Raw genomic sequence first — 21,328 nt, 5'->3', positions numbered from 1 at the left:
TTGAAGATATTAATCCCATGGTTTTGTGTGTCAGTGCCCTCCAGCCAAAGACCACCAAGAATCCACCTGTAGTTAAGTAAATTGGGTTTATTACTCAACCATGAACTGGAGAATTTTGGGAAATCTAAGTAAGAGAGTGTTAGGAAGACCCTATTACAGGATTTGAGCTTGTATTAGATGTGTTTGGGCTAAGGGTCTAAGGAACGAAGCGTCTAAAGAAGCAGGACTTTGCTCTGGATTGGATGCTGTCAGGAAGTGGGGGTGATTCTATGACTGGGTATCTTAATAAATCTTACCTAAGGGAGGGAAGGCTAGAGAGACACTAAAGCTGTAATTGGTCAAGAAGTAGCAGTCAGTCATGGTACTGGCATAAAGACCGAAACATGGACCAATGGAACAGAATAGAGAGCCCAGAAATAAACCCTCACATAGATGCTCAAATGATCTTCAGCAAGGGTACCAAGACCACACAATGGTCTGGGCAACAACTTTTTGGTTATGACACCAAAAGCAGTAAGTGGGACTATGTCAGACTAAAAAGCTTCTGCATAGCAAAGGAAGCAATCAACAAAGTAAAAACAATCAAACCTCTGTAGAATGGGAGAAAATACTTGCAAACCATAGATCGCATAAGGGGTTAATATTCAAAATATATAAGGGACTCACACAACTCAACTGCAAAAAAAAAAAAAAAATTAGAAAATGTGCAGAGGAACTGAATAGAGACTTCTTCCCAAAGAATACATACAAATGGCCCACAGGTACATGAAAAGATCCTCAGTATTACTAATCAGCAGGGAAATATCAAAACAAATCAAAACCATGGTGAGCTATCACCCCACACTTGTTGGTATGGCAATTTTTAAAAAGACAAGAGATAACATGTTGGTGAGAATGTGGAGAAAAGGGAACCCTTGTGCACTATCGGTGGTAATAAATTGGTACAGCCACTATGGAAACAGTGTGGAGATTCCCAAAAAAGTTAAAAAATAAAACTACCATATAATCCAGCAATCCCGTTTCTGGATATATGTCTAAAGGAAATGAAATCAAAATCTTAAAGAGATATCTGTACCGTCATGTTATTCACAACAGCCAAGATATGGAAATGACCTAAATGTCCACCTGTGGATGAATGGTAAAGAAGATGTGATTTATATATGACATCTAAGTATTATTCAACCATGAGAAAGTAGGAAATCCCGCCATTTGTGACAACATGGATGGAACTTGAGGGCATTACGCTGAGTGAAATAAGTTGGAGAGAGGAAGACAAATACTGTATGATATCACTTATATGTGGTATCTAAAAAAACTGAACTCATAGAAACAGAATAGAATGGTGGTTGCCAGGCGCTGGGGGGAGGGAGAATTGAAGAGTTGTTGTTCAATGGGTATAGAGTTTCTGTTTTGCAAGATGAAAAAGTTCTCTAGATCTGATACACAAAAAATGTAAATACAGTTAACACCACTGAGTTGTACACTTAAAAATGATTAAAAGGGTAAATTGTATGTATTTTTTCATCATAATTTTTTTTTAAGTAGCAGTTAGTCATTTGAGCTAAAATAGAGGTATGTTTGGCATTTTGAAGTTGGACAATGTTCATGTTTTATCTGTGTTCAGACATGATTACGGTGGTCTTGTTTTTGTTTTAAGGGCATAAAAAGATTTATTACTCACATAATGAGGCTTTCTGGAGATAGCAGGGTGACTCACAAGTAGGTCCAAAAATGAATTGAGAAAGCAGAGACAGAAAACTGGCTTGGGGTTTTTACTGCTGTTAGAGTATGGGCCCAGAGTGAGGATTCCCACGTGGGCAGGGAATTTCATGGTGGTCTTGTTTTTGTCTTTCTTCATCATGAACTCAGTGTTGCCTTGTCTGGGGTTGATGTCCTGTGAAATTGTTTATATTCAGCAGGAGGGGTAAAACACCTAACTGTGAGTGCCCGGCCAGCTGTAGCAACACTAAGGAAGATCTACCTCATAGTTCCAGGCCAGTTCCTGGATGCCAGGGCCTGCTTTTATCTTTCTCATATATAACTTTATAATTTTCAGAGAGATTGAGATTCGGGGCAGGGACACTTGAGCCCCATCCAAGTCAGATGGAGGAAGCAGCAAATGCTTCTGCTTGGGAACACTTAAGTGGGCAGCCTGCAGGGATAGAGGAAGAGTGCTATTTTCCCTTACTCCCACCACAGGCTGTGAACCTCTTCAGGGTAAGGACTTTGCTTTTTCATCTTTGTATCCCCCACAGAATTTGGGCTAATGGTGCTGGTTACTCCATCTTTTGAATGTTAGAAATGGAAGGGAAAGGAGTACCAGAAGAGACACTACTTCCCTCTCAATGCCATTTCCTTCCCCATCCCAAAGGGTTTACCTCAAGGGCTCACTTAGTGTTTTTGCCTGGAGAGTCATGTTAGCGGTCTTCTGAGCCCCCAGTTGAATCAACTCAACCTTTCTCACTTTACAATCCTGGAAACGTCTACTATGTGTCGGGCACTACAGTAGATGCTGAGGCTACAAAATGAGTAAGAGTCTTTGCCTCGAGAAACTTAGAGAAAAGCTGGAGTAAAAGATAAGTAAATAGCCCAATTATTGTTCTGATAGAAGTAAGGGCAGATTACTAAGGATTACTAAGGTAGCATGTGGGAGCTGGGCATCTAACCCTAATGGAAAGGGAGTAATCAAGGATAGCTTTCCAGAGGAAGTGATGCTTGATCTGGGTCTTGCAAGATGAATGGAAATTTGTCAGGCAGAAAGGAGGGAGGTGAGGCACTTGCTTAATTCTCCCAGCACATTCCAAAGAGAAGTCTGTCTTTAGGAGGACTGCCCTTGACCAGCTCCTGGGAGACGATCTCTGAGCCCCCAGAATAACCTGACTGATAAAAGTGTTTTTGAATGCCTGAAGCCCTGGGCCATGGTGTATCAGTTTGACATCTGGGAGGCTGGAGATTGAGTAGTTACGCTCAGTCATGCAGGAGCTGCATGCCTATGTGACTGGCCCCCAATAAAACCCCTGGATACCAAGTTTGGGTGAGCTTCCTGTTTGGCCATACTTCAAGTGTGTTGTCACACATCATCACTGGGAGAAAGAAGCAAGTGCCTCTGTGACTCCACTAGGACAGGGTAACTGGAAGCTTGCACCTGGCTTCTCTTGGACTTCACCCATGTACCTTTTCTCTTTGCTGATCTGAATCTGTATTCTTTCACTGGAATAAGCCATAACTTTGTATAATTGCTCTTCTGAGTTCTGCAAATCCTTCCAGTGACTCAGCAAGCCTGAAGGAGCCTGGTGACCCCTGACACAGCATCCATTGTCTAGTATAGTGAAAAACTAGAAACATCTAAATAAATACAAGTAATGGAGTGGTTTAAGAAGTTGTTTTATCCATTCAATAAAATACTAGGCAACTATTTAAAAAGATAACAAAGGAAGTGGTTGATGCTAGCTATATTATAAAATTTTTTAAGATGGTTTACAAATAGAAAGCATGTCTGAGCATATATATGTCTATATATATATATGTATGTATGTATGTATATGTATATATACATATAAACTGTTAACAGTGGTTATTTCTGGGAGCTGGCATGAGGAGACTTACATGATAGGCTTTATACACTTCTTTCTATATAGTTTTAATCTTTTTTCAACAGGTATTATTAAAATTATTCACTGTTAACAATCATAGATATTGACATTCTGGAAAAATGGAGGGAAAAAAGAATTTTAAGGGTTAATTTCCTGGACATTTTATTAAGATATCCTAATCATTCCCTCAGCTTTATTAGTTTTCTGTTGGAAATGAGCTTTTCTTCCTCAACTCCCTAAAATGAATGTAAGTTCCTTCAAGGATGGGAGTAAGAGACCCTTCTGAATTGTTGTTGAATACCCACAAAGCCCAGCTCAGTGAATATCTGTATCAGGGGGAATAATAACGCCTCAATTCCTGAGGCTGAAGTGTATTTACCAGCTTCTGTATTTTTACTCCTAGCCACTAGTTGGCACCATGTGCCCTTTGGCAAGATACATTTTCTGTACCTCCCTTGAAACAGGGGAAAATGAATATGTCAACGTGCAGAAAAGCAGGATGTTAAGCCCAGGGAAGGAAATTCGTCTTTAAAGGGGCGGCTGGGTTGCTTCCTGTCAAGGAGAAGAGAAGAGGCTCTATGTCCTAGCACTGGTAGGCGCACGTGTGCACGCACACACACATGCACGATGTATCAGTTCATTTTATTATGAGCAAGCCTACGTCATTGATAAGCATGAATTAGGCAAAAATTCTAAGAGACAGTCTAGTATGGTGTGGCTTGCATTTTAAGAAGACACCCACCCATTCTATGTAACGTGGCCTAATCAAACGAGAATACACATCACCCAGCCTTCCCGTTCTTTGGTTTTCTTCTAGAGCACAGTCACAAGTATGATTCATCAGTTTCATCTTTAAAATTATTTGCTGTTAGTGCGTATCTGTGCTGAGCAATGAGCAGGGAAACTTCCCCTCTTCTGCCCCATTGCCTCCCTATCATGGTCCAAAGACAAGTTCCTCTTTCTATCTCCAGCATGTTGCCTGGGCCCTCCTACACCCAATGAATTATCAGTAAATGTTTGCCAATTACGTTCTTAATGGGACTTAAGATCTAGGACAGTTATGAAGATACACATGAAATGTACTTTAAGATCCCCAAATCAAAATGTTGAAGAAAAATATAAATGGGTGATAACAACATAATTCTGTTACTTTTTCTGTGTTCATGAATAAAAGGTGTATACTTACAAAATGATGAGTTCAGATTTGGTACTGTCTTTGAGGGGCACAGTCTGAAGCCAGAGAAAACCCAAGTCTGAATCCCAAACTGCTTCTGACCCTATTACCTACCAATATGTGATTGTATGCCTGTAGAAAGTTATATGATTTCTCTAAGCCTCAGTTTCTTCACCTGCAAAATAGGAGTAATTATAGCCATACTACAGAGTTCTAACAAGAATTAACTCATCAACATGTGTTATTAGTGGGAGAAAGAAATCCCAAGCTGAACCATTGCATCAGAAGCAGCTCGGAGAGGATTCCATGCAGGAGAGGCTGAGCTGTGGTGAGGGAGAAATGGCTGTAGATGGCTTGTCTTGAGGAAGCTGTTGAGCAGAGATAAATTGCTGAGCGTGATCAGTCCAGGAATTCAATGGTCATGAGATTTAGCAGAAAGTGGATCCTAACTACTCATCCAGCTACAACCACACCCTGAAGTCCACTTATTAGTGTAGAGTCTGTGTCTTGGTAAAGATGTGTCCTCCTTCCCTAGAAGGGCATCTATTGTCAAGATTCTGAGGGAGTAATTTCAGCTCCACAAACCCTGGGACCAGAGATGACTGAATAGAGTAGAAGCCCCCTCGTTATGTAAGGACAACTTGGTCAACTGATCCAACAACTCCTCCTGCCTTATTCCCAACTGCGTCCCCCACCCACCCCCAGTATTTACAAACTCATCACATTGTAGGCTTATCCATATGAGAAATACTGGGGGAGGAACTGGCTGGTGATATCTGGGTCGTGCTCTCAGTTCCTTTTTTGACTCAAGGAGAAAGTGGTAAACAAAGAGTCAGATGAGTAGAGCAAAGGAGACCACAGATGTTCCCTGTTGCGTGTCAGAGGTTTGCTGGGTTACATTTTGCAGAACTCCTCTCCCTCCATTCTTCCCCAGACAAACAAAATACAGAGAATGGCCACAGTTGCCCCTTCCCAATGCCACAACCTTTGGAGATCTCTTGCAGTCTAAATGTAGTCAAGTGTGTTGTAATGGAAGGAGCTCTGGACTTGTATGCACAAGTCCTAGACTTAAGTTTTGGTTCCATCATGTATTAATTATATAACGTGGCCAAGCCAGTTAAGCCCTCTGAATTTCAGTGGCCCCACCCCAAAAAGGCAAAGCTAATAATGCCTGCTCTAACATTCCCTAAATGATTTTAAACTATAAATATCAGAAATCCTATAAACTTTTGGTCAGTCCACAGAATATTTCTAAATCCTTTAAAATGTTGTTCCTTGCCCCTCCTTCCTACCAAATATACTCTGCTGCTGCTTCTAAGTGTGTTTCATATCCACTGTCTCATATTTTTCAAGATGTATTTCTTTGCCCACGGCTACCAATAATTGCTCAACACCAGCCATGAGAACTGAAAACAGAGATAGGCCATTTATAAACGTTCAAGCTGGCAGGACAAAACTGCCCAAATAAAGAGAAAAAAACTAGATTTGGATGTTCAATAGAAGCATTTTTATATGGTCCCAAAGTGGGGATGCAGCATGGAATAAGATGAAGCCCTTAGACTCAAGTTTCCACTCTGCAGACAGGGGTGCGAATACGCAAATCATGTGTTAAACTGACAGTACAAACAAAATGCTTGGGGGCTCAGACAGGAAAAAAAAAAATAGTAACTTATTTTGGCTGGAGGAAACTGGGAAAAATTCTCTGGGAAGGTGGCATTTGAGTTGGGTCTTTCCCACAGGTGAAGGAGAGAGAGATGAGGGAGAAAGGGCTGGAAAGGTGGTGGAAAGACAGGGATCAGTGAGGGGGAGGGCACAGGGGTATGAGGGCTAAGACACTTGAGAATGTTTCATTAAGTATATGCCCAATATGTCTGAAAATGAACGATTTGTTTTGAGACTTCACAAGCGATCCTGGGACATGTGTTCAGTCTCACCAGCCATGTCCAGTCCTAATAGCAGCCACGCAGAGTTGCAGCCCTTGTGGAGGGAAGGGCCTACTACATGTCCTGCACAGGCCTCACCTTTCCACAGCCCCTTTCACGGAGGGTCTCAGAATCCCTTAGTGGGGTCACTAAACGGAAAGTGGATAGTGGGGTATTAAGTGGATGAGCCCCATCTGCTTCTATACCTTTAGGCTGTCAAACCATTACTGGTTGCCTCTAATCCAAAATGATGCAGGTTAATGCAGGAATGTCTTGTAAGTACTTATAAAAAGAAGCAGCTATATTAGCTCTAATATTATCAACTATAGAAAGCATGGTGACTCTAGTTAATAATACTGTTTGAAAGTTGCTAAGAGAGCAGATCTTAAAAGTTCTCAGCACCAAAAATAAATTGTGTAACTATGTATGGTGAAGGATTTTAACTAGACTTATTGTGATGATCATTTTGCAACGTATACAAATATTGAATCATTACTTACAGACCTGAAACTAGTGTAATGTTATATGTCAATTATCTTACCTCAACTGAAGAAGGAAAGGAGGGAGAGGGGAAAGGGAAGAAGAAGAGGAAGGAGGTGGGGGGGGGGGGGTTGTGAAGGGGGAGGTGTGAGGAGGTGGAGGAGAAGAGAAGCATCCACTAGGGGCCAGCATGAGCTTACCAAGGATATTCTTGCCCTGATAGCCTGTTCTTTTTCTGACAATGACTAGACAGGCAGATTAGGAGAAATGCTCACCCACTGAATCCGTACTTCTCCAGTCTTTTAGACAGATCTCCTTGTAGATAAGGGTGAGAAATATAGACTGGATATTAGAGCAATTGAATAGGTTGGTAATTGGTTAAACAATTGGACCCAAAGAGAGAAAAATGGATCCATGGCAATCATGAGAGAAATTTCTAGTGAGATAGAGCCATCATCTAAATTTCTTTAATCTGTTTGATTCTACTTTTTTTTTTATAGTGATTTGGATTACGGTGCAGAAGACATGCTTACTAATCTGCATGTGTTACAGCTGAGAGGGACTACATTGGGATCCAAAATTGTCTTATTAGGCTAACAAAGACAAAATTCAAAAAAGATAAATATAAGATTCTGTACTTTGGTCCCCCAAATGAACTACATAAATATAAATTGGGGGTCGAAGAGGTATGCCTTAGATGAAAACAGTGTCTTGGGTGGGTTTGCAAGCAATAAGCTTAATGAGGCTGGACAATATCACTTGCCTCCTGGGAGAGTAGTTATTCTTTAGGTTACACTGAACTCCTTGTCAAAAGACCTGAGCTCTATTTCTACCCTCACCACTCACGAGTCATTTAGTCTCTGCGTCTCCATCTCCTGATCTCTAAAATTAACAAATTGGACTAAATCTCTAGGTCCTTTACAGCAGTAAAAGCCTAGGTAGGACTCACCCCTTTATTGTCTGTGGAGGTGGGGTGAACATCCACTTCATTACCTTCTCAAGTGCCTTTCTGAACTGCAGAGCCTGGAAAGCTAAAAGGGACTGAGACTCCCTTGCAGCTAGGTACAGGGTGTAACTTAGGTCTGGCCATTCAGAAACCCTTGGACAACATATGGAAGGTGAAAGTGAGGCAGAGGCTATACTTGTGCAGCTTCCGGAACCAGTTTGAGGAAGCTGTTGGTTTTTTCTGCAGTAGCAATAGCAGCGATCCCAGTGTCCAGGCACTAGCTCTGTGGTGCTGAGATGAGAGGCAGACCCTGAGCATCCATTTCTTGGACTATAGCAGACAGGATATGTTGAAAGCACAATTCATGGCGTGATCAAAATGCACCTTTTTTTTTTTTAACATCTCTTTTGGAGTATAATTGCTTTACAGTGTTGTGTTAGTTTCTGCTTTATAACAAAGTGAATCAGCTATACATATACATATATCCCCATATCCCCTCCCTCTTGCATCTCCCTCCCACCCTCCCTATCCCACCCCTCTAGGTGGTCACAAAGCGAGCTGATCTCCCTGTGCTATGCAGCTGCTTCCCACTAGCTATCTATTTTACATTTGGTAGTGTATATATGTCCATGCCACTCTCTCACTTCATCCCAGCTTCCCCTCCCCACCTCCCCGTGTCCTCAAGACCATTCTCTACATCTGCATCTTTATTCCTTTCCTGTCCCTAGGTTCTTCAGAACCATTTGTTTAAAAATTCCGTATATATGTGTTAGCATACGGTATTTGTTTTTCTCTTTCTGACTTACTTCACTCTGTATGACAGACTCTAGGTCCATCCATCTCTCTACAAATAACTCAATTTCATTTCTTTTTATGGCTGAGTAATATTCCATTGTATATATGTGCCACATCTTCTTTATCTATTCATCTGTTGATGGACACTTAGGTTGTTTCCATGTCCTGGCTATTGTAAATAGTGCTGAAATGAACATTGAAAGTGCACCTTTTTTAAAAAAAATTTTTTGGCCTTGCCACATGACATCTCATTTCCCTGACCAGGGATGGAACCTGGGCCCCCTGCAGTGGAAGTCCTAACCACTGGACCACCAGAGAATTCCCCCAAATGCAGCTTTTTTAATCTTCTCTAATCCATTTAAAATTCATTCAGTGGGGTAATCCCCTGCTCCCCTTGCTTCTCAAAGTGTGACCCAAGATGCCAGCACTGGCATCAATTGGGAACTTGTTAGAAATGCAGATTCTCAGGCCCCACCCCAGACCCACTGAATCACAATCTGCATTTGCAGAAGAGCCCGGGGTGATTCATGTGCACATTAAATTTTGAGCCAATCCCTGCTTTCTGTGCTTCTCTTGATAATGGATAGTCTTTTAACAACTTTAGGTCACAAGCATAGTTTCAATTTATGAATTAGAGTGCCCAGTCCTAGATGTTAATCAGACCTTCAATCTTAATTCAGAGTTAACTCTTTGTCCTCCTACTTACTCAGTTTAGCTCCTGACTTGGGAAAGGAGCTTGACTGGTTTCTCTCTCTCTCTCTTTCTCTCTCCATACCTCCTCCCTTTCTCCTTAGCGTCTGTTTCCTTTTCACCTCACCTAGGCCAAAGTAGGAGAGAATAGAGAAGGGAGGGAGGATAGATAAGGAAGTAGAAAGTTCTTTGGCTGGGCAAATAACTTCCTGCTCTCTCAGCTTGGAGGTGATTGGCCAATTCTTTCTCCCATGGGCACTTCTGCGAACTTTTTAGAGGTGTTTTTTTGGGGGGACTGCTCTCCTCTATTCAAGGCAGATGCATCTTTCTTCCAGGAGTGCACTTGCACCTCTTTCCTCAACCCCTAAGAATCTAGATTCACCTCCAGCTTTTTGGTGCTTTTTTCAACCCATCCTTATTGTACGGGAACCCATGCCAGCTCTCTGTCTTTCATGGACTATGGAAATACATACACACGTGGCTTTGCCCCAGCAACTTCTGTAGTGCAGAATCCCAAAACAGTCTCTTCCATCCTACAGCCACAATTCACCTGAGCTTTCTCAGGGGTGAGTCAGGCTTAGTTCCCTGTGTCTCCCTACTGTGGGCAACACATTTCAGACCTCTCTGGGTGAGTCCATGGGCATCTCCCTTATTAGGCTTGATGAGGAGAGGGTAAGCTTTCCAAAACTCCCCACTGTGAGTAAGAATTGTGATGAAGACTATTCACATGGCAAAGAAACCTTCACAGACCTTCTCTCTCCTCCATACTCTGACCCCTTTTTATCTGCTTGATGTGATTTCAGAGTCCAAAAGTCAGGGAACAGATCCTTAACCATTTCCTTTGTAAATTCTGGGTATGATGATCCGGCTTCAGAATTCCATGTCTCTTGTATCATGAAATATCACTTTTGACATCCTGTCACAAGTGCAATTGCTTAATTGTAAAAAATAAAAATAAAATTCTGCCTTCCTGCCTCATTCTCCCCGGACACACCCACCTGAGAAACGGCATTCTGTTGTGGGTCCCACATTTTAAACCAAATATAGAGAAATTGGAGATGTGCTCAGAAGAGCCAGGATGGGGACTTCCTGGTGGCACAGTGGTTGGGAATCCGCCCGCCAATGCATGGGACACGGGTTCGAGCCCTGGTCCGGGAAGATCCCACATGCCGCGCAGCAACAAAGCCCGTACGCCACAACTACTGAGCCTGTGCGCCTAGAGTCCGCATTCCACAACAAAAGAAGCCACCGCAATGAGAAGCCCGCGCACCCACGCACGGCAACGAAGAGTAGCCCCTACTTGCCGCAACTAGAGAAAGCCCGCGCAGCAACGAGGACCCAATGCAGCCAAAAATAAATAAATTAAATAAGAAAAAAAAAAGAACTCTGAATATTAAAAAAAGAAAGAAAAGCCAGGATGGAGAAGGAACTCAAAATTAGGAACAGTTGAAAACACTGAAACAAAGTATCTTTAAGAAAACTAAGCATAACCTAAGCAGTGTCTTTAAACATCTAAAGTCCTGACAAGAGGACCAGGAATTAGATCTGCTCTGTGTAACCCTAGGAGGCACAGTGAGTAGAAGATATAACAAAATCATTTTGCTCATTATCCATAGGAAGAATTTTCTAATTACCAGAGCTATCCTGAGATAGAGTGGGCTGTCCTTGGGAGGTAATAAGGACCACATCCTCACAAAAAGTCAAGTGTGGCCACATGGCAGGAGAAGTTTAGAAGGTCTCAATAAGTGGTTTCTTGGTTGAACTAAACAGGCTTTAAATTCCTTTCAGATTTTTGAGAACCTCCACTTCAACTCAAAAGAAGTCCACCTTTAGTCTCAGGCTACATGTAGTGTCATATGTAACTTTTTTTCTAGACATTTTAAAATTTGCTCTCCTAGATTTGCTTTTAGGGTACATTTTGTATTTTATTAATTCTAAGAAATAATTTTTTTCAAACTACATTTAACATCTTTGAAACCACGATGCATCTTATAATTGTTGTCTTGTCATAGTTTTCATTGCTTAAAGCAAGCATGAACATTAAAGTACTGGCATCAAAATTTAAGAATGGGTGTGAGCATATTGGGAGAAATTTCTAGAGATGAAGGTGAAATATTCATAGGTTGTGAGGAGAAGTGGAGTGAGTGGTGACGCAGACATGTTGAGCAACATTCCTGAAGTAGAAGTCAAAAATAAGCTAACTCCAGATAATTGCAAAACCAGCCTAAAAGTCTGGCAACAGTAACTGTTACTCTTGTTAAGCCTTCTTTTAAGAAACGCTGCGTTACTAATGCTCTTCACAGGAAAGAGTATGTTACAAGAATGGGAAAACACAGACTTGGCTAAATCTAGTGGAAAAGTGTTTCAGAAAAGTCAGACTCTGAAAGTGAAATAGTTTTAGGAATACCTTACCCAATTTATTTCCCTTATAGTGTCCTTTTTTATGAATATTTAGAGTGATTCTGATTTTTTAATTTTCTGTTTCTAATTAAGCCTAAAAGACATCGTGTGGCTACTTGGCCACAATTTCCTTTCTTAGTGCTCTCTTTAATGGTGCAACCTACAGTCAATGTCATTTTAGATTCAGTGAATTACAGTCATAATAACAATTTACTGCTTCTACCAAGTATGTTACTTGCATAATCTCTTTTAATCCTTCTAGTAGTTCCGTAAGGAAGATACTATTATAATTATGCCTTGCAGATGAGGAAACACAACTTCAGAGACAGAGTATCTTGCCCAAGGCTATACAGCTGGTAAGCAGTAAAAGTGATGTTTGAACCCAAGTCTATTAACTGCTTAGCCAGGGTTCTTAATTTCTATACTCTGTCACCTCTAGGTCCAAAGCTAATTAGCTTGGCTATTACAACTTAGCATGCTACATTAAGAGCATATTAACTGTAAAGAAAGGGGAGAGTGGTCATTTCCCACATCACTGTAATGAGATTGGCTCCTTTGAACTGAAAAAGGCTAACGTGTACTATACCAATTCTTCAGCCTCAGATGTTAGCTGAATCAGGGATGTACAGTTATATGAGGCCTCATTATAATTAGAATGTCAAGCATTGAAACCAATTATCTTTGCAGGTGTAATGACTGGGGAATAAACTAAACCAATATGGGCAAACTGTAGTACATGTTGGGAATTTGGTGAAGAACCAGGATGACGTGGCTTGGAATAAGAGCTCTACTTGGCAGAAAGTTCTCATTTCATAAGGAAATATAGACAGAAGTACATTTCTCTTAGTTAACTGCAGACCAGCTAACAAGAATTCAGAAGACGGGTGGGTTAGGATTACAAACAGGGATATTGACTCTGGAAGGACTGTACTGCTGGGCTGTTGCACAACACAAGGTTAGTAATGTTACCAAGATCCAACTGGGGGAATTCAATGGCAGATAAAGAGTCAAGAGGTTCTCTGGGTCTAATTAAGAAGCATATAAGTATGATGATGTGCTATCCTGACTAGGGTAAGAGAAACAAGCTCTCTCATGGATAATTTGAAAATATCTATTAAAATTAAAAAAGACTCACATTCCTTGATTCAGCAATTCTACTTAAGTCTAGGAGTTTATCCCACAGATATGCTCAAATATGTGCATAAAGATATAGGTGTAAGGATATTAATTGCAGCATAATTTAAAACAGCAAAAGTTTAAAAATCATCTAAGAGCTCATCAGTAGGAACTGGCAAATGTCATCTCTCTGGTAAGTGATTTGTGAACCTCCACGCTGAGCTTAGTGCCCCTCCTCTGTGCTTTTAAGCACCTTAGCATCCCATGTCTTAAAACCTCTAGTAATGAAAAAGTCTGTTCATTTGTCTGTCTCTCTCTGTAAGGGTACTCTTATTTCCCTCTTTTGACAAATGAGAGATCTTGAGCTCAGAAGGCATGTGCAGCCCACTCCCCACCAATAGAGGTTGAGGCCAAAGTATATGTAAAGGCACAGAGGCATGAAAGAGGGTGGTGTGCTGGGGAAAGAGCAAGTGGTCAGTGTGACTGCTCTATATGTCATGATAGGGAGTTTGGACTTTAACCTAGAGGATTTGATTCACTCTTTTAGGGAAAAAGTCATAAGTGTAGAACCCAAAGAGTTGAGTTCCTTCTTTCCATAGAGTTAAGTCCAGATAAGAAACTTAAGACTCAGGGAGGACAGAATGAGAGAGTAAAGCTGAGATCCAAATGAAACTTGCCAGAACCCTTTCTGCTCTCTGGTGGAGGACATTTGGGTTCCTTGCCTGGTATCTGGTATGGACACCCACAGGTTTAGGGTCGAGGTCTGAGTCTGAGACACAGAAGTGATCAGAGAACCAGAGAGAAGCATCTTCCTCCCCAGGTTTCTCCAGAATTTTGTTGCTACTCTTGCTGCTCGGGAATGAGCCTGAGATTCTCCTTAGGCAGCCTGGGCTAGCCCAGTGTTTCCCTAAATGCATGCTGGAACCTGAAACAGAAGCTGGATGAGGACTTTTTCTTTTTCCCCAGAGGAGCATGGCCAGTAAGCTGCCTGTCTGATATCTCTTGATATTTCCTTAGTGCAGGTCTTCCCGGGAGATCATTAACATTGTAGGGGAAGATCAACGAGAGCTGGGGGGCTTAAAGACAGTGGAGACTAGAGGGCATAAAATTCACTCTTTCCCCCGCCACACACACATCATTCTAACCCATAAGTTCTTGTTCTTCCCCACTCCCCATATCCCTAGCCCTAAATGGAGGTATGTGGCAGGACAGGAAGAAAGACACTGTGGCTGCTAAAAAGGTGTGAATGAGGAGATACTGAAGAGATAAAACTCTCTTTTGAATGGCTATTTCACTCTTTTGCTCTCTTAAAAAATGATCAACTGAGTTTTTAAAATTAATTTTTATTGGAGTATAGTTGCTTTACAATGTTGTGTTAATTTCTGCCGTGCAGCAAAGTGAATCAGTTATACATATCAACTGATTTTTTTTCAATGACTCGATTCTTTGATTACCTAGACTCTTGATACTAATGCTAGTCACTTCCTATCTAGATCAGGGATGGCAGAAACTTCAGGGGCCACGGGAGTAGAGTGGGGTTAGCCAGGGAAGGTTTGCTGAAGGGAGAGTTCTGAGAAGTGAGCTAAGCCTGCATTAGAAAGCTGGAAATCAGAACCACAAAGACCCTTGTAAACCAGAACCCCAGTACTGGATTATAGGGCCTGGACATACCTCCTCAGGGTTAAGCAAGTGTCCACTGAGATCAGTTTATTTGATTGCTCTTTTGTAATTTTAAATTAGCTTCTCCTCCAGTAAGGCTTATTGATGCCCTCAATAAGGAATGCTTCCAAATATCCGTCCCAAATATCCAACAGGTTAAAGAACCTCTTAACAAGACTTTCATGTTCTGATCCCTTTCTACTTCCCCATGTGCATCTCCTGCCACCTTCTCCCTAAAATACACCCCCCCCACACACACATGCATAAATACACATACTTCTCCAACCACTTTCAATTATTTGCAGGTCTACAAACACACCATGGTCTTTTATGTCTCTTTGCCTTTGCACCCTCAGCCTGCATGCCCTGCCCCTCAATCTTTTCACATCTCTACTTGGTGAAATCTTGCTCTTCGTTCAAGATTCAGTTTCCTCCTCTGAATTCCCAGTGTTTCATAGAGCACTTATCACATTGCACTGTAATTTATGTGTGTACCCACCTGCCTCTCTCTTTTTTATAATTTCAGTGACTTTGCAGTAATAACATGGTGAAGATAATACTAAGAAGAAAAGGATGAAGGATGTTGATGTTATTCTGGTTAATTGTTCAAAAAGAAATGGGAAATTGCATTGTGACTGAATATGTATCAAGTAGAAGGATGGGAGGGTTGAGTTGTTATCAGTTCTAAGCCTTAGCAGTAAAGGTTAACTGATGAAGGGTAAGGACCCAATGAGAAATAAACCTCCTGGGAATAATTCACACCAGACTTGCAGAAAACCAATAGTTTTAGTAGGCAGATGAGGGACTTATAAAAATTGAATTGTATGTTAGTGTTGGAATGGCTCTTAGGGAGGTAAGAACCTGCTAAAAACTAGAATTCAGCAATTTTGAGAATTTGTCTTAAACTTTCTTCAAAGAGATTTCTTGATGCTAATAATACCTCTTGTTTAGTTAGGCTAAAGTGAGCATGGCCTGCCTGCTGCCACCAGAGCCCATCAGCCTGTCTAGCTATGTTGGTGCAGGAGGTGCATCTGGGTGAGTCTAACAGTATGCTGACCCTTGTAACCTGGAATGGAGGCCCACACAGGTCCCTTTCCCTCTCTAAAACTAGCCCAGGACTTTGAGGGTATACACTCATCAGAAACAGAACTGAAAGTCTTTTAAAATTTAACATTAAATTCATGATGAATAATTACAACTTGACCCTTAGACGTTCCAAAGAGCTTAGTACCAAATAACCTTAAGTACCAAAAAATTGCCTGTGCTGAAATACATGTTGGGTGGATTTATATGAAAAGCTAAGGATGACTGAATTCAACTTCCAAACATATACCTCAAAGTAGTAAATAACAGGTTTCTCCTTCCTTACTGAAATCTGTGAGGGGAAGGAGGCCATCAGAGGGAAGGCCTTGTGGTTACAAGGATGTGCTGTGTTAGACGGACATGGCAGCCACCACACTTTATAAGCCACAGTAAGACAGAGGGATGCAAACAGAGACGGCTTTGTAGGGTCTCCACGTGATGGGAAGCAGGAGAGACCAGGGATGGATACGCCTGGAGAGGGGGCAGTAGCCACCCCCTCCCTCAGCTCCCCACAGCAGCGGTCTCAGGGGTTCCCTGACTCACAGCAAAGTGGGAAGCGGGGATCTCGAGTGTGTCCCTGGGCTCTGGGAAGGCCTGTGGCTCCTTTAATTCCAGGACCACCCGGCTGAGAAGGCCTTTGAGCAGCTGCATTTCTCGGAGCAGAAGGTCCACGTCGGGTTTTAGGGCTCCAGTGGTTTGTTCCAAGGGGGTCAGCGGAGCGCAGGCCGGTGGCCCAGCAGTGGGGGCTCCGCCCGCGGGGAACAGCAGCCCGGCTGAGGGGGTGTTAGGGACGGAGGTGACCGACGGGACCGATCTGGACAGCGGGGGCTTTCTGAAGGAAAGCGGCTTGTTACCGGGCGCCAAAGCCGCGGCCTGTGGGACCGGGACGGTGGTGGACGCCACGTCCAGGGGAGAACCTGTGAACGCAACACAAAGAGAACCGCACGGCTGAAATCCTTCTCCCAAGGCCTGCGGGGTGAGGAGGGGGCAAGGGATGGGGGTGGTGGGGGTGGGAGAGAAGCGCCGGGCCGGGGAGAGGAGTAAGGGGAGTGAGGAGGGTGGGAACAGAGGTGGAGGGGAGGAAAGGAAGGGGTAGGCGGGCGGAGATGGGGGATGGAGATGGAAGGCGCGGGGAGAAGGGGCGGGGCTGGGGAGACAGGCGTTCCGGAGGGGCGGAGGCGGGGCTACCCGCCCGGGTGGGCTTCCGAAAGGGCAGTCACTCACCCCGCCCCGGAAGCTGCAGCCAAGGGCTGCGTTTCCGGACGCTGCGGGTGGCCGTAGCAGCCTCGCACCAGTGCGATTCCAGCTCCTCGACCTCGGGCTCGGGGACGGTGTACTCGGCGCCCCAGTCGAAGCGGCGCACGGCGCGACTGTACTTGTAGAAGGCGAACTGCAGCGGCGTGTCGCGCTTCTGAGAGTGCAGGAGCGTCTCGCACCGCAAGACCACTCCGCCGAGGGCCGCGCCGCGAGTCTCCACCCGGCCCATCACCCTCAGCACCGGCGCCTGGAACAGCTCTGCGGAGAGGAGGCCCAGTGGCTAAGGATGCACTTTAGGCCGGCGCAGGGGTCCCAGGGAACCGGCTGGTCCACGGTCCCACGACCCCTCTCCCGGTTTCCCACAAGGGCCCGTAGCCGACCAGGGAGGAGGCTGTGTGTACACGTGGAGGGAGGAAAGTCTTTTGAAATGTGGGGAACGAGTCCACGAGGGAGGGGAGAGCTTGAAAGGAGGCGGGACCAGGTATGACGCTTCGTGTCACCTCCCGACTGACACCCAGCTCGGGTTCTCCAACCTAGAAGGGGGTCGCTGCGCCTGCTTCGCAAGACGCTCAGGAGCAGTTCCCTCGCCCCAGTCCCACAGTGATCCCATCTACTGCCGCTGTCTTTCTGGCTGGGGCTGCGGAGAGAGCTGCCCCCAATATGGGGGCCTCTACCCGGAGTAAGAAGCCGGATGTGTATCGGGGAGAAGGGACACCTGCCCCCACGCAGGCTACAGATCAAGTGCGACTTCACTGAGGAGGAGGAGAGGAGAATGTGTACTTGGTCCCGCAGAGAAATCCGCCATGTGCCAGCTACTGTAACCTCCGCCCCTCCTTTCCCCGCCTGGTTTCTGTCCCAGAATTTCCCAGAGCTCGTTTGCCTCCCTCCCCGGCCCCAAGTCTCCCCCACCTTGCACGGTCACGGCCACCTTGGCGGAGAACATGGGCGCGCTCTCCACCGGGATGCGCATGGTGCCGGAGCACTGGTAGCGCCCGCTGTCGCTGGCGCGCGCCTGGGGCACCGTGTAGTTGGCGCTGGAGTGGAAGTAGCGCACGGGTTGGCCATCGTGGTAGTAGTGAAGTTTGTAGACGACCTTGTCGTACCAACCGCGGCAGCGCATGACCAGCGGCTCGCCCTCGAACACCGCAGCATAGGGTACTTGCAGGATCAGCCAGTCTACGACAGTCAGCACAGACAGACTCCAAGAGAAAGTCCAGCCCTTGAGGCCTCCCATACTTCTCCGCCTCCCTGCTCCCCCCTCCTCTCCCTTTCTCCTCACCAACTCCCTCGCCCCTTACTGCGCACCCCAGGAGCCTCAGAACAAGAAGCATCAGAAGGTGAGTGGGAAGGAAAGGGGAAGGCCAGCCTTTTATTAGGTACTAAGAAGACAAAGATGCCTGAGACTTGGTTCCAGCCTCAAAGAGTAATGCCCGTCAGAATCCAGTTTAAACTCCTTAGGATGGTATCAGGGCCTTCCTGACCTGGCCCCTGCCTACCTTTTCAGCACCATCTCAGGATTCTCCCCTGCCCCATGTCTCCTTTTCTCTCTCCACCTTCCATTCCTAATGCAGACTAAGTCCATACGTACTGGACTGCTGGGAGAACTGGCCCTGCTCTGAGCCCAGAGTCTTTGTACCTGCCAAGAAGACCCCTTCACCTGCTGTAGTTGAGGCCTACTTATCCAGCAGATCTGGGCTTAGATCCTGTCTCCTTGAGAAAACTTACCTGACCCCACCCCCAGCCTTAGGCACTTCCCCCAGCACCCTTATTTACCTGATCACCATCATCATCATAGCCAACACTTACATAGCCCTAGTGTCCGCTAGATGCCACTTCAGGTGTTTTACATCGAGAAAGAATTCCGCAAGTGATAGCCACAATCTCTGTGCTACTCACAGTTCTGCAAGCAGTAACTACCGTCTATCATATTCAATATCTTATCTGTACTCGCTATCAATTTCCAAACAAGAAACCACAGAGTATGGATGTGAAGTATAAGTGCTAATCTGAACACTGAGTGATGATCTTTAAATTCTGAATACAAAATATAACCTACCAGGCTAAAATGACATAATATTCCCTGCAAAGTAGCCAATCCTGTGCCCTAATGAACAAATTACTGTTATTTCTCTTATCCTGTTTGGCAATCCTTTTATCCCCCAGGGAATTAGTTTAATTGACTCTTATGTACACATGTGTACATGTCGATAATAAAATTTTGCTGAAGTGCTTTCTTCATCTGCTTTTTTCTTTGAAAACCTATCATAATTCATTTTTAATCTTCACAACAACCAAAGAAATAGATACTATCATTGGCCGTATTTTAGTGATGGGAGGCACAGAGAAGCATCACACTGTTCAAGCAGGAGTAATTCCCCCAGCTGCACGCAGCCTGCCCAGGGACCCTCACTTTTCCTGCTTTGCTTTGCCCTTTCTCTCCCTACCCAACCCCCCTCCTCAGAAGTTCTCTATTCAGTATACCAGGTCCTTGGAGCCTCTTCTCTTCTGAGCTACTAAATGAACAGAAATGTTTATTTAGTGTCCATTGTGGCAGGATGGTAAGGGAACTTTTGGGGCCACGCAAGGCTTACTGCATCTCTCACATAGTGCCAAGCAGGTCCCTGCCTGCCCCCAGAGACTCAATATAACCCCCTCCTTCCTGCCCCAATGGGAGTGGCCCAGTGTCCTCCCCCACAGGAGGGCCACCACTACCAGAGGACATGTGTGCTGCCCTTCTCCCATGCTCAAACACTCACCATTGGATACAGAGAGGTGGATGGGGTCACTGACAGGTGCTCCCCGTGTCTGGCATCGATACACCCCTGGTGTCTGCACCTCGATGCTCTTCTTGTGAGAGGGCAGGAGTAGGTGGCCCAAATACCAGAGAGTGCTGCTGGGTCGGAGCTCCAGGAGCAGAGGGTGGTACCCATCACACCGCAGGGTTACCCTTTCCCCCTTGAAGATTGTGGTCCAGGGTGGGTGTAGAGACAATATGGGCTTCTCCAGAGTAGCTGGGAGGGTGGGGTATGGGAGGGGGCAATGTGAAAAAGAGAATCACGGTGAGGTGCCCAAAGATGAGGTCTGAGGTTGGGAAATCTCAGAAAACGCTAGCTTCCAGGACCCATCCCTGCGAGAGGAGAGACCTCATCGGGCTACAAACAAGTCTCTTGGTCAGCACCATTTCTACGTGCCAGTGCCTACAGGCAAACTGAGTCACTGGGATTGAGGAGCCATGAGAAGAGTCACTACCCCAGAGCAGCTTAGAAGTGGGGAGTACCCAAGCAGGTCACTTAGGATGGTTGGAGTGGAAGTTGTAGAAAATTTGGATGAGGGATGTGTAAGACTCACCAGCTTGCCCACTGCTTGGAACTGCAAAACAAGAAATAAAGAAGCAAGAAGAAGGAGGATGTTGGAGATGAGAGGAAAGAAAGGGACTCTCTTGACCATAGGAAAGATTCAACAAGTCTCAAGACCTGTTTTTCTTCTGCCTTTATTTCTCTCAGCTCTCAGCAAGCCCCTTCCTCTTTTCCTCTCCAAAAATAGGTAACGAATCGAGGATTGAATATTCCCCCAACACGCACACGCACACACACACACACACACACACACACACACACACACAGAAATACCCTGGCCCCCACTCTTCCCCACACCCAAAGTCCTTGTGCCGCTGTTACCTCACTGAGGACTCACCCAGGAGCAGGAGGGCTGTCAGTTCCCACATGATGGATCTGCCAGCAGCAGCTGCAGACCAATGGAGATGCACCGGCATGGGATGGGGGAAGAGAGAGAGAGAAGATGGCCAGTGCTGACCACTGAGTACTCGGAGACACTGCTGCTTCTCCCACCCATTTCTAATTCCTGAAGACGGTGGGCTGGAGAGAGCAGGAGACAGGCTGGATATGTGTCAACTCTCAGGTGTCCCAGGCACCAAACATCGTCCCACCTACAACCCCTGAAGCCGCCTCACATCTCAGGCCAGCCCCAACTCCTGTAGAGAAGGCCTGCTGAGCAGAGTCTGTGCCCTTTGCAGCCCACAAAAGCCACACAGAACCCCAGACTCTGGCAGGTGACCCTGCCACCTTCAGGCTCCCCTAAACATCCCACTCCCATCCCACCTCCTCCCCATCCTCCAGCAGGCTCCATAAGCCTCAATTGAGAAAGACATCTTCATGTCCTTGAGGTCCACCCAGGACGTTTATTCTGCTCACTT

General features: G+C 44.9%; 1 protein-coding gene across 5 annotated transcripts; it reads right to left on the bottom strand.

Annotated features, from left to right (window-relative positions):
• Nucleotides 1–14,500: 14,500 nt before the first annotated feature.
• FCRLB (Fc receptor like B) lies at nt 14,501–20,839 on the bottom strand. 5 transcript variants are annotated; one of them, XM_036863296.1, is made up of 6 exons: nt 20,809–20,839; nt 20,464–20,484; nt 19,872–20,126; nt 18,025–18,291; nt 17,083–17,373; nt 14,501–16,775 (listed from the first exon to the last, which is right to left on the bottom strand). In XM_036863296.1, exons 1-6 carry the CDS (start codon nt 20,837–20,839, stop codon nt 16,360–16,362), a joined length of 1,281 nt encoding a protein of 426 aa, XP_036719191.1. In that variant the 3' UTR covers nt 14,501–16,359. The 5 variants fall into 5 exon arrangements, with proteins under 5 accessions (XP_036719191.1, XP_036719202.1, XP_036719210.1 ...); XM_036863307.1 differs by having other exon boundaries at nt 16,443–16,775; nt 17,083–17,228; XM_036863325.1 differs by having other exon boundaries at nt 16,611–16,775; nt 17,083–17,269.
• Nucleotides 20,840–21,328: the final 489 nt, after the last annotated feature.

This window comes from Balaenoptera musculus, chromosome 1 (genome assembly GCF_009873245.2).
Source record: "Balaenoptera musculus isolate JJ_BM4_2016_0621 chromosome 1, mBalMus1.pri.v3, whole genome shotgun sequence".
Lineage (NCBI taxonomy): Eukaryota > Metazoa > Chordata > Mammalia > Artiodactyla > Balaenopteridae > Balaenoptera > Balaenoptera musculus.
The sequence above is the reverse complement of the archived record's forward strand: the minus strand, read 5'-3'. Positions and strand labels throughout refer to the sequence as shown.